Raw genomic sequence first — 13,401 nt, 5'->3', positions numbered from 1 at the left:
AAATTTCTTCTTGGGATCTTAAGTGCAAAAGGCTGCATCTTTTAACACTCTTAGCTCTTCTAGCTTTCTCCTCATACATACAACAGATATTATATGCCAGATGCTGAAATACACTGATGAATGTTACGAGCCAGTTTATATGGAAAGTAATTTTTTAAAAGGAAAAAGCAACATAGGCTAAATAAAATTGTTTTAAGAAAGGCTGGTAGCAATACCACAAAAAAACTGCTTTTAAAAATATGCAAGCCAAATCTTATGTGCAGATCTCCCCCTAGAGGAAGATAAACTGAACTGCACTTTATTATAAATTCTAATATACTGTACTGTACTTGCTCAGAAGCACAGTAGACACTATAAGGAGGTGGTACAGTAGACAACGGCCAGAGGAGAAATGTAAGAAGAAGAAACTTTGTTCCTGTGAGTCTGTAACTGTAGAATTAGCACAAATCTAAGGCAGAACTATGCAGAATAGCCTCCAAAATCATATCTGTGGTGTCTCCAAAAATTATTTTTACAGTGTTATTATTTAAAATCTTTTTGGCCCAGTGGCTTTGTTCAGACTGATGTGTACAGCAGAACATTGACTTCCAACTGCGTACCTCAGGAAGGCCAAATATTTTCTCATGTTTATCCCAAAATAAATGTTTTATTCTGTCATAAAGAACAGTTGTGCATTTTTCTAAACCTATACTCGCTGATCAAATGATTAGGCACACCTGTATACCTGCTTAACCACGCAGTTATCTAATCAGCCAATCATGTGGCAGCAGTGTGTGTTGTTAATGTTCACATTGAACACCAGAACAGGAAAAATGTGATCTAAGTGATTTTAACTTTGTCATAATTGTTGGTGGTTTGAGTATTTCTGTAATTGCTGATCTCCTGAGATTTTCCCACAAAATACTCTCTAGTTTACTCAGAATGGTGTTAAAATCAAAAAGCATCCAGTGAACAGTAGTTCTGTGGACAGAAACACCTTATCGACGAGAGAGGTCAGAGTATCACACTGATTTAAACTGACAGAAAGGTTAAAGTAATAAAGAAAACCACTCACTACAACACATTGAACTTTGAGGCTGATGGACTACAACAGGAGAAGACCACATTGGGTTTCTCTTCTGTCAGACAAGAACAGAAAGCTGAAGCGGCAGTAGTCACAGACTCACCAAATGTGGACAACAAAAGACTGGAAAAATGAAGCCTGGTGTGATGAATCTCGATTTCTGCTGAGGCACACAGATGATAGGGCCAGAATTTGGTACCAAAAGCAAGAAGCCATGCACTCAACTTGCCTTGTGTCAACAAACCAGACTGGTGGTGGTAGTGTAATGGTGAGAGGAATGTTTTCTTGGTGTACATTGGGCTTGTTAATACCAATCAATCACCTCTTGAATGCCATGTCCTATTTGAATATTGTTTCTGACCATGAGTATCCCTTCATCGCCACAATTTGCCCATCTTCTAATGGCTACTTCTAGAATACTTATGCACCATGTCAGAAAGCAGTGGTGGTCTCAAATTGGTTTCATGAACATGACCATAAGTTCAGTGTTCTTCAATGGCCTCGATAGTCTCCAGACTGAATCCAATAGAACACATTTGAAATGTGGTAGAAGAAGAGGGTTATAGCATGAATGTGCAGCTAACAATTGAGCAAAAACTGTGTGATGCTATCATGTCAAGTTTGTCCAGAATCTCAAATGAATGTTTCCAGAGAGGAAGAGAGAAAAGAGGGAAGAGAGTCCTTTACGCCAATATAAAAGCTTATTCTAAAATAATAAAATAAAAAAAGCTTTGAACGGATCTTCTAAGTGAAAATTGGATTTTTTTCCAATTTCAAATAATATATATCATCAGTTACCCGCTGACTTAAAAGAGGTGGGCTAGGATTCTTCCACTTGAGCGAGATAAGTCTACGTGCTATTAGTCAAGTAAAGATGATTACAAATTGTTTGTCCTTCTCACTTTAAGCTCATCTGGGAGTACACCAAGCACAGCTAATTGATTAGGAGTGATTGTGGCACCAAGGCTGTCTGAGGGGGATTAAAAGATTTTTGTCGAGAATGATATTAATTTGGAAAACATACAACCTAAAACATATGGCCCAATGAGGCTGGAACTTGATTGCAACATTCACAGTTTGGATCTTTCCCTGGAAACATTGCATTTTTTGTGCTATAATTTTGCAACTGCTGATCAGGTAGTACATGTCTGAGCAAAATGCCTTTATTGTTGGTGTAAAATGTACTGGGTTGGTATTCCTCATTAATTGTGTAAAACAAGTGGCAAATATGTGGAAGCAGTGTATTGAGATATTGCACTGATAAGTGCTGCTGCCTCACAACTCCAGAATACTGGATTCAAATCCTGGTCTGGCCAATGTCTGTACAGTCTTTGGAAGCCCATCTGGTTCCTGTGGTGTTTTCTTGTGAATTCATGTCAAAGACATCAGGTTACTCTGAAGTCTCTAAAGGGACCTGATATGATTGAGTGTGGCCTCAGATGCACTGTTGGCCCATCTAGGTTCTTGATTTTTTTCTAAAGCTATGTGTATAGGCTTTATTATCCTGTGATCCTGCAATGGAATAAGCAAAAATTTAAAAAGCTGAATGAATGAATGAATATGTGGAAGCAGCCTTTCAGCAGGACAAAACACATAGCATCCAGAAATCCCCAATGTTGTTTTACAGTAGTGCTTCTTGAATTGGAAAGGAGTATTTTGGTATTGGTTAGTGTTGTAGTTCAGCCTGTAAATTCCTGGACATCCCATATATGTAAGATAAAAAAGAAATCCTTTACTACAGTATTAAAACTGCTTAATCTAATTCATGGTTATTGGTGTCAGAGTGTTTTCTGGCAATATTTGGGCCAGAAACCAATTGTAGATGGGGCACAGGAAAAATAGAAGATGAAAACAAGATAAAAATTAAGTCATCAGTGACAGCAGAAATATTAACAGTAGGTGAATCTGCTTTTCAGTTTCTACATACTGTAAGTGCTGGCTGGTTCAAATCCTGTTCATACCAGAAGGGATCCTACTCCATTGGGCCCTTGTGCAAGGCCCTTAATCTGAAATGTGCTATACAATAGCTGACCCTGCACTCTGACCCCCAAATGTCATGTGAAAAGACAATTGCCCCTCTAGGATTAATAAAGAATATCTAAATCCTCAAAAAATATATATGAGTGATTGGAAAGGACACTCAACTGCTAAAGACAGTGTATGTAGTGCACAACATATTGGGTTGGAGGGTAATGGCAGGATGAGATGCGTGGATTGGATGACTCCATTTTTAAAGTGCTCTACCGTCCATTATACCATCCAGTATTTATGTTTTTGGAATAAATGAATCTTCTTAATTTTAAGAGTCCATTACATCATTACATCTGAAGGTGATGACTGAAAGGCTACTTCTCAAAAACACTTCCCAATCATTCATTTAATTACAGGGGCAGTCTGTTATTGGGAGTGACGTGTATTAAGAAGCCAGTATAGAAAAAAAAAGAAAGTGTTCTGTTGATTATCGAGCAGTTCTGTAGATTGCAGGATAGTATTCATAATATGCATTACAGTAATGGTAAAATAATGCTTCAACACTTCGTAAAGTCACAAATATTCATTTTTAAGTTTATCCATTCATCTTTATGCTAGTGCAAACAATCTAAGCTGGAAAAGAAATTACTTCTTGTTGTACTTCTCTTGATTTCTCCTGATTTGCATACCAGTATCTTATTAATATCCAGTTCTTCACTCCAGATTCACTAATGGAGAAGCTCTACTATCTGTCTAACTGCTTAAAGTTAATTTTATCAAGTTAGGAAGCAAACAAAGAAAGGACTGATTACCTCGTTGCTACCTTCTGACAAACACAGATGCCACAGGGAGTGCACTCAACAACCATATTTAAAAACAATGCTGCACATTAAAAAATTAGAACAATTGTGGTAAGAACCAGTCATTTATCCCAAAAGACTCTCCCATTCTATTCACTGTGATTGTCTAAAATAACATCAAGTCAAGATTTAAAGTTTCCTAAAGTCCTACTGTCTGCCACGCTACTTGGTAATTTATTCTGTGTGTCTATGGTTCTTTCTGTAAAGAAAAACTTTCTAACATCTGTCCTTAGCATCTTTCCAACTGTGTCACCATGTTCTTGTTGATGTACTATACTAATTCATTTTATAATATTCAACACTTTATGTCACCATTGAATCTGTTTGTTTAAACGGAGAAGGTTCAACTCCTTTAATTTTTCTTAATAGCTCATATCTCTTAGTCCTGGAATCAGCCTAGTCACTCTTCTCTGGACTTTCTCTAGTGCTGCTATGTCTTTTTGTAGCCCAGAGTCCAAACTTGTACACAGCAGTCCATGTGAATGTGTTACGTAGACTAACCTCCTTTAACTTGTACTCCACATATATTAATATATGACCTAAAACCCTATTAGCTTTCTTGATCACTTCTGTTCACTGTCTTGATGTTGATAGTGAAGAGTCCACTATGACTCCTAGGTCCTTTTTCTAAGGTGTACTTTAAATTTTCAAACTTCTTATTGTGTATTCAAATATAACATTTCTGTTTCCTATGGGTAATACCTCACCCTTTAAAACCCTATTATCAATAGTTAGTAACACCCATGTTACACATTTCTAAACTTTCATCTCAAATGTTCCCTATCAAATCATATTTATGTCTCACCTTTTTCAGAGCATCCAATTGCTTAGGGTCTCTACGGCGTAACCGGACCCACCGTCTTCGGCGATTTGTGTGGTACATCTTCTCGGCAGGAACCCATGATTTGGGCTTGCGGTCTGGAGGAATGGTGATGCCGTACTCCCAGCCTGTGAAAAATTAAAGGAGGTGCACTTGAATGTCATGGAAGGAGATGTGGTAAACACCTCAGAAGGTTTGTTGCTTTTTCTTTAACCTGGCCAAGCTAAAAAAGGGCTTAAACAATTGTGTATGGAGGTACTGTAAATGGTACTATGAAAATTAAGAAATGTTTTGATATAAACTAATGAAGTCTCTGATTTTGCAAAACAGCAGGAAATTAATAAAAGTATTTCATGTTTGCACACTACAAAAAAAATTACCAAAACACACCATATGCTGCATTTATGAATAATTGTATGGCTGTTTTGTACATAAAGCATACATGGGGGATGCTCTGTAACTGATCTAGGTGAAATATAACTGATAAGCATTTTCCTTTCTGACTCCCTAAATAGCAGGGAAGCAAGTTTAATAGATTTGTAACAGGAAGGTTGAGGCCAAATACAGCTTACCTGGACAATCTGGTGAAGGACTAGCTAGAAGGGTACTTTTTTCCCAATTACACCTGTAGCTTAGCTGTTCAGTCTTGAGCATTTTAACTGGTATGTGTTTCTCTTGCAGCTTTCCTCCATTTTAGTTGATTGAGTTCAATGTGGTTTAGTAAAGTTGCTGGATTCTAGCTCAGATGTCTTTCTATGCATTTAGTGTCTGATCTCATAGTATTGACCAATTTCTTCCTCCAAATAACATGACTGATTTGAAATAATTAACCACCTGAAGAAGGTGGTCTCTTGATGTGACTGCCCAATAATTGTAGTTGCCTGGCTGAGAGACATGGTTAAGGAATTGTAGCATGTGATGTGTGTGGTTTACTACAGGCTGTATGTGGAAAGATGGGAAAGTGGCAGAAACAATAATTCCAATAAATGTGAAAGATTCAAGGTAGGAACACATATACAAAAAAAAAAAAAATACAGCAACCTTGTTTAGAAACTTGAAATGGCATGAGTTTTGTCAGATCTATGCTCCACCTCACTCCCTCATGTCAAATATTGGTCTGAGATCAGGTCTCTTGTTCCCTCACTTCCTCCAGCAAACAGACCCTCTTTTGACATTCTGTCCTAGTCCATGAAAGGTCAGATACACTGGTGTCCTTATGAGATTTTGAATTATATAATTGAACAAAAAAACATTATACGATCTGAAGGTGGATGGACCCACCTACTAACTCATCACCCTGATTCTCCAATAAATCAAAGTTATTCCACCCTGGGTACTTTTCCCAAATGTCTATATTTTATAATAAGAACCTACAAATCAGTAGACACATCTCCTTTTCTTCCGAAGCCCATAAAATATTTTTGATATTTTGAGGCTCAAAATAGTCATCTGCATCAAAGTTTTTTATCCCCTTTCACTCTTTCTTACTTTACTTCCAGCTGATGTCATTCCCTGTTCTGTTATGATTTTATCCAAAATACAATATAAGACAATAAATTAACGGCAATTGAAACTGAAAAACATCTAAGTATTATCCAAATTGAACCATGCAGTTCAATCAGTGGGACATGTGCAGAATTGGGCAGAATGAAACCAAATCTAGTTCCCAAACATCAGAAGGTTGACATTTTTTTTATCTAAATGTGTTTGTTATGACGTAAAACAAGCATATGAATCAAGTCAAGTTCAAGATGGGGAGCATGCACTGGTACAGTGTGTTACTGCACCCACTACACGACGAAACAACTTGGGATCCCGGTTGGCAACCCCCCAGGCAGACAGCCAGGCAGTCCAGTCCCAACCTCCGGAAATGACCCTCTATCTGTCGCAACCAGGTGTTACGTGGGCGACCCCTTGGCCTGGTCCAGCCACTCAGGTCCCCAACAATGAGGATCTTACAAGCCGGATCTCCCTCTGGCAAACGCACCACATGGCCATAGTGCTGTAACTGACACTTCCTCACAAGGCAAGTAATGTGCCTCATTCGGGACTCCATGAGCAACTGCTCATTCAACACAAAGTCAAACCAACGGTACCCAAGGATTCTCCGAAGAGACAAAGTACCAAACGAGTCCAGTCTTCTTCTCAGGTCACTGGATAGCGTCCATGTCTCACAACCATATAGCAAGACAGGAAGCACCAGAACTCTAAAGACTTGGACCTTCATCCTTTTGCATAGATATCGGAAGCGCCACTCTCCCCTTTCCAGCAACCTCATGACCCCCCATGCTCTCCCAATCCATCTACTGACTTCATAGGAAGAGTCACCAGAGACATGAATGTCACTGCCAAAGTAAGTAAACCTCTTAACAAGGTCAGCACTCTCTCTGCAAACAGACACACTTCTGATGGCGGTGCTCAAGAGGTCATTAAAGGCCTGGATCTTGGTTTATATCCAAGACACTCACAAGCCCAGACACTCAGACTTCTCATTCAGTCTCTCGAGAGCCCCAATCAGAGCCTCAATTGACTCTGCGAAGATTACAGCATCATCAGCAAAGCCAAGATCTGTGAATCTTTCTTCACCAACAGATTCCCCACAGCCGCTGGACCCAACAACCTGGCCCAACACCCAGTCCATACAAGCACTGAACAGAGTAGGAGCAAAAACACACCCCTTACGAACCCCAGAATCAACTGGAAAAAAGCAGAGGTCCTGCCTCCACTCTGCACAGCACTCACAGTACCAGTGTACAGGCCGGCCTTGATATCCAGAAACTTTGAGGGGATCCCGCAATCCCTCAGGATGTCCCACAGGGCAGCTCGATCAACTGAGTTGAACGCTTTGAGAAAATCGACAAAGGCTGCGAAAAAACTCTTCCGATATTCACGTTTGTGCTCCATGAGAACCCTGAGTGCCAGGATGCGATCGATGGTAGACTTCTTAGGCGTAAAACCAGACTGTTCCGGTCGCTGGTAGGTGAGCAAGTGACACACACCATATTGGCATTGAAAACAGGAAAAAAAAATATAGAAATTCTTCACTGCTTTTGTTTGACCTACAATATTTTATTCACTTTTGCAACTATAAAACAATGTGAATCAAAACTCAGGTGTGTTTCACTTATTCCACATGCTTCTAGAAATAACTTGGCACTTTAATACTCTGTCTGCAAGATGAAGAGAACCTGCCCTTTGTAACTTAACAGGTGCATTGAAAACTTAAGAGGTATTTAAAAGGCATTGAATGTGTAGCTTAATAACATTCCAGAAATTTACAAAATTTTACAAGAATGACGCAATCAATGTATAGACAGTACAGTATTTGAAAATCAGGAAAATGATCGACTGGCTGCTCGGATGTTTGCAGTGTGGAAAAGCTGTGCTATATGCATTAGGTTCAATTTGAAATTTTTAAATTCAAAATATTTCTCAGTTTTTTAAGGCAGCATATACTGTAAATATGGAAATGGACATGTATGTAGATTTAGAAATAACTCATTGTTTTCTATTATTATTTTAGAATGTTAAAAATACTGTTGCATGAAAATTCCACCCTAACTGATGTCCTGAGACTGTATAGAATATTACAATAATCTAGACGAGAACAGGCCATTCAGCCCAACAAACCTGGCAAGTTCTGTCCACTTAATTTTTCTAAAATAATATCAAGTCGAGTTTTGAAAATCCCTAAAGTACTACTACTTTATCTTACTACATGGTAACTTATTCCATGTGTCTATGATTCTCTGTGTAAAGAAAAACTTCTTAATGTTTGTGCAAAATTTACCCTTAACAACATTCCAGTTGTGTCCTTGTGTTCTTAATGAACACATTTTAGAGTAACGGGCTCGAACCACTGTACTAATTCCCTTTATAATCTGTCAGTCATGTCTCCTCTTAATCCTTTTTTTTTTTTTTGCTTAAACTGAAAAAGCTCATCTCTTTTAATCTTTCCTTATAATTCATTCCCTGTAGCCCTTAAATCAGCCTAGTCGATCTTCTGTGGACTTTTTCTAGCACTGCTATGTCCTTTCTATAATCTGGAGACCAAAACTGTACACAGAACTCCAGATGAGGCGTCACCAGTGCGCTATAAAGCTTGAGCATAACCTCCTAGAGCAGGGGTTCTCAATGTCGGTCTTCAGAGTCCACTGTGGCTTCAGGTTTTTGTTTCAACCAGATTCATAATCAGTAACAACAACTGATAACACTGATTTCATTTAATTAGCTTATATTGTTTTCTCTTCTTTTATTCTACATTCAGAAAAGCACAGTAGATTTTTACATTTATAAGACATTTAAAAATATTTCTATTTTTGCTACAGATTTAAATGCTTAACTCTCTGTGCAGTTTTCTCCCTTCATAGTATCTTAATAATGATAACTAAAAACGAGCAGAGCAGACACCCTGGCAAATAACACTGAATCATGAAAGGCTGCAAATACTTTAGATTAATTAAACAATTAGAACACCGGGAAAAGTAGAATGAAAATCAAGTTGAAAATACTGTTAAAAAGAAAACAAATACATTATTCAATATAACTACTCAGTACATTTAATTTTTTTTTTTACCAAACTTTTCTGATTTCTATACAGAATCTGGGAAATAGAAATTAATTTAATTGGCACAGGAGTCCAATTAAAAACAGAAGCTGGTTGGAACAAAAACATGCAGCCACCGTGCGTCCTCAGGACTGAGTTTGAGAACCCCTGGAATAGAGCGTAGTGTCCTCATATTGACATTTCAGGGATAATGTACTGATTGAATGGAAATACTGCAGAACTCACCATGTAATAACTTCAGACCATTTTGTGAACTCGATTTTAATATGATTGATTGTGCTGCCCTACAGCATAATAATAATAATAATAATAATAATAATAATAATTGTGTAAATAATATTATAATATTATTTATATAGCACCTTTCCCATGCGCAAGGCAATGGCTTCTCTTAATGAAATTCATGTTTAATGTAAATTCTCTATTTAAAAAAATGCAGCAACTGTATACCAATTTTTTTGTATGTAAACTTATCAGATCTGTACACATGTAAATTATCCGTTGAAGGACTGCATGGTAACAGTATTTACCTTCATCATCTACAGCTCTATTGAGATCTGTTGACCACTCTTCATCCACCCAAACCCAGCCAGGAGGACACTCAGTCTCATCTTTGGGCAGGGCTTTCTCACCATTCTGAAGGAGATGCAACATTTGAAGTCTATCAAAAACATTTCTTTGAAAATTACCATGAGACATCAAACCAGTGAAGTAGTAATTCACAATGAAAAAAATCCACATTCTGCCATGGATCTGCTTTTTAGACATGTTCAGAAGTATAGTTTTGTTTCCACCATAAACATAAAGGGGCAGCAACTCTCAAAAAGTGTTTATGGAATGAAGGATCCGTTTGGCTGTAGAAAGTTAAACTGTGTCTTCAAGTGCAAAATATAAGTATTTAAATGTTCATTATATTTGATCTGGGATTCTTGCAGTTACTTTTTTGATAGAGCATACTTCACTGAAAATTATCTTTCTTACAAAGGTATACAAATTTAAAACAGTGTAAAGTGTAATTTAAGTTTAAGTACAGTGCTCTTAATTTTCATTGCTCTCTCATTTTTGTTCATTCAGTTGACTTTACAATGTAGTTTTTCTTTCACATAACTGTAATAACACACTAGGAAATATAGCAGCTCCCAAAATCTTTATACTTTTGCTTCACATAAACTACCAAATGACAGCCAAGGTGAAACTGATGTGAACGTTCCTAAATTATCTCACCACATCTGTGAAGCATTCTGACATGCCGATCCACTGTCTCCCTGGCAATCGCATCTGATTTTCAAACACCTCTTCCATGAAGGTCATGTGACCAGCATCAGAGTCAAAGAGAAGTCTGAAAGAACAAAAGAAGAACTTGAGTAAAGATTAGTGTTCTGACATGCTGGATGGATGAAGACTCAGCAGGGCAATACTCACGTCTTCTCTGGGCTAATAAACCAATCTCCCACCCAGGTCCATCCATGTGAGGGACGGAAGCTGTCTTTGGGAAGCTTAATTTTTCCAGTCACATCAGAGTATTTAGGGTATGTCAAGCCAGTTGTACCCCAGTTACCCACAAGTGCCAATTTGGTTTGGTTTTCATACTAGAAATCGAAATGAAAACCATGGTCACTACATTCAATGAGTGAATCGAGTTCTCCATACTCTTTTAGTGTTTCTCAAAACTCTTTATCTAAAGTATGGTCTCTGCCTAAATTAACATTCCCTATTCCCGAAAGTATCATTCTAAAGATATATACATAAAGATTACATCTATCCAAAGACAAACAATTTTTATAAAACCCTTCAATGTAAATAATCCTTACCGTTTCAGCAAACACAGAGAGCTTGCCTTCAGCAAACTGGTTGAATTCTTTTGCATCTGTGGAGAGTCCAAACCACACTCGAAGCCGTACCTGTACAGGGATCTTAAACTCTTTACCGCCTCCCTGTGGAAACTGGAAATCAAAGACAGAAAAGAAATACACATTTTGCAATGATTTATTTTTACAAGATGAGTCCATTTAGTATCAATAAAACATTTGTCTCAAATGTATGTTTACCACAAAAAAAAATGTTAATACGTTTATCAGAAATATGTAAATACCAAAATGTCAACATAAATACAGTAGAAAGGGTATGTCTAGCATCGACTGCTTGAAATTCACAAGCTAATACTCTAGACAATTTTTAAAAAAATGCTAAAAACCCATTATTTTAATTTGGATTTTTCATAGCTATATTTTAGCTGTACTCCTAATAGACAATATGGGCATAGAATTATCATATTCTTCAGCGATTTGCAGTCTTTACTAGTCTCTACTTTTCTCTGCTGTCTTTTCTGGTTCTTCACCTGATCAATGCATGATGCAGCCACTTTTGATGCTGGAATGAAGCTTCAGCTATCCAAGAGACCAACTGCATCAAATTCTCTCAAATGAAGCCTGGAAACAAAGAGGAACTTAAAAAACATTTATGTAAGGTAGAATGCCCAGTGGGGTCTTTTGACCTTGGAACCCCTGCAGATTTTGTTTTTATCTCCAGCTTAACTGGAGTCTTTTTGCTTTGTTTTGTTTTTTTCTGTCCTCCCAGCCTTCTGACCTTATTACCAGACTCATCTGTAGAGGATTACATCATGATACTGTATATAAGAAGGCTACTATTCTACTAGTTCTAGATTTATTTGTGTTTTCTTTGTTACTTATTCTTTGATTTTCTTGCTTAATCTAATTTGTTTTTCTATTTTAGTAACTTTCTCTTTGTCATCTTGTAAAACACTTTAATCTACATTGTTTATATGAAAATGTGCTTTATAAATAAATGTTGTTGTTGCTGTATTGATTCTGATTTAGTGTAAGTCCTTTATGTCATCAACACACAGCCCGATGTTGCAATTGGGACAGTAGAAGTGTGTTTCTTTGCGCACTTTTCTTATATGTTCTATGTTGCTTCCACACAAGATGGTAGAATGTCAGGGCCTGACCTGCAAACACGATTTTCCCCTTGTGTTATTGCAGGCTACTTCAGCGCAAAGCTTAGAGTCTTTCACATTTCCAACATGAATGCTGGCAGTTCCCGTATTGTGAACAGTGCTTAAGGGACTAACATCTTGCTTGTTCTTGCACTTGATTGACTTTTTGTCACTCACCTACTGTCACACCATGGTGAAACATCAAATGACCGAATTCACTAGGGTTATTATGGTAGTTCGGTTGTAAACTCAGCAAAAAAAGAAACGTCCTCTGACTTTCAACTGTTTTTACTTTCAATAAACTTAATGTGTAAATATTTGTATGAACACTAAAAGAGTCAACACCATAAGCCATAAACTAAAAATGTTTTACAATGTGTCCCTGAATGAAGGGAGGCTCAAAATCAAAAGTACCAGTCAGTATCTGGTGTGGCCACCAGCTGGTTGAAGTACTGCAGTGCATCTCCTCCTCATGGACTGGACCAGATTTGTCAGTTCTTGCTGTGAGATGTTACCCCACTCTTCCACCAAGGCACCTGCAAGTTCCTGGACATTTCTGGGGGGAATTGCCCTAGCCTTCACCCTGCGATCCAACAGGTCCCAGACATGCTCAATGGGACTGAGATCCGGGCTCTTCCACTGCGAGGATGATCAGCTGTCCTTCCTGTCTCCCTGTAGCGCTGTCTTAGGCGTCTCACAGTGCGGACATGTCAATTTATTGCCCTAGCCACATCAGCAGTCCTCATGCCTCCCTGCAGCATGCCTAATGCACGTTCACGCAGATGAGCAGGGACCCTGGGCATCTTTCTTTGGGTGTTTTTCACAGTCGGTAGACAAGTCTCTTTAGTGTCCTGCGTTTTTAGAACTGTGACCTTAAATGCCTACTTTCTGTAAGCTGTTAAGGTCTTAACGACCATTCCACAGGTGCATGTTAATTAATTGATTATGGTCAATTGAACATGCATGGAAAACATTGTTTAAACCCTTTACAATGAATATCTGTAAAGTTATTTGGATTTTTAAAACATTATTTTTGAAATACACAGTCCTGAAAAAGGGACGTTTCTTTTTTTGCTGAGTATACATTGCCGTATCATGAATCAGTTTCGCATTCCATATCAATGCCTGATGACCAATTCACTATTGCTCAATTTGAGCAGTGGT

At 37.9% G+C, this 13,401-nt stretch overlaps 1 protein-coding gene across 5 annotated transcripts in view; it reads right to left on the bottom strand.

Moving 5' to 3' along the window:
- The window catches only part of dysf (dysferlin, limb girdle muscular dystrophy 2B (autosomal recessive)), a 362,566-nt gene that overhangs the window by 172,383 nt on the left and 176,782 nt on the right, over positions 1–13,401 (bottom strand). For all 5 annotated transcript variants that reach the window (XM_039751919.1, XM_039751924.1, XM_039751920.1 and 2 more), the window contains 5 exons: positions 11,093–11,224; positions 10,704–10,870; positions 10,506–10,620; positions 9,812–9,917; positions 4,700–4,842 (listed from right to left, as the gene is read on the bottom strand). In XM_039751919.1, coding sequence (XP_039607853.1) covers positions 4,700–4,842; positions 9,812–9,917; positions 10,506–10,620; positions 10,704–10,870; positions 11,093–11,224 — 663 coding nt within the window. The remainder of the gene's footprint in view (positions 1–4,699; positions 4,843–9,811; positions 9,918–10,505; positions 10,621–10,703; positions 10,871–11,092; positions 11,225–13,401) is intronic.

The sequence above is a fragment of the Polypterus senegalus genome, chromosome 4 (genome assembly GCF_016835505.1).
Source record: "Polypterus senegalus isolate Bchr_013 chromosome 4, ASM1683550v1, whole genome shotgun sequence".
Taxonomy (NCBI): Eukaryota; Metazoa; Chordata; class Cladistia; order Polypteriformes; family Polypteridae; genus Polypterus; species Polypterus senegalus.
The sequence above is the reverse complement of the archived record's forward strand: the minus strand, read 5'-3'. Positions and strand labels throughout refer to the sequence as shown.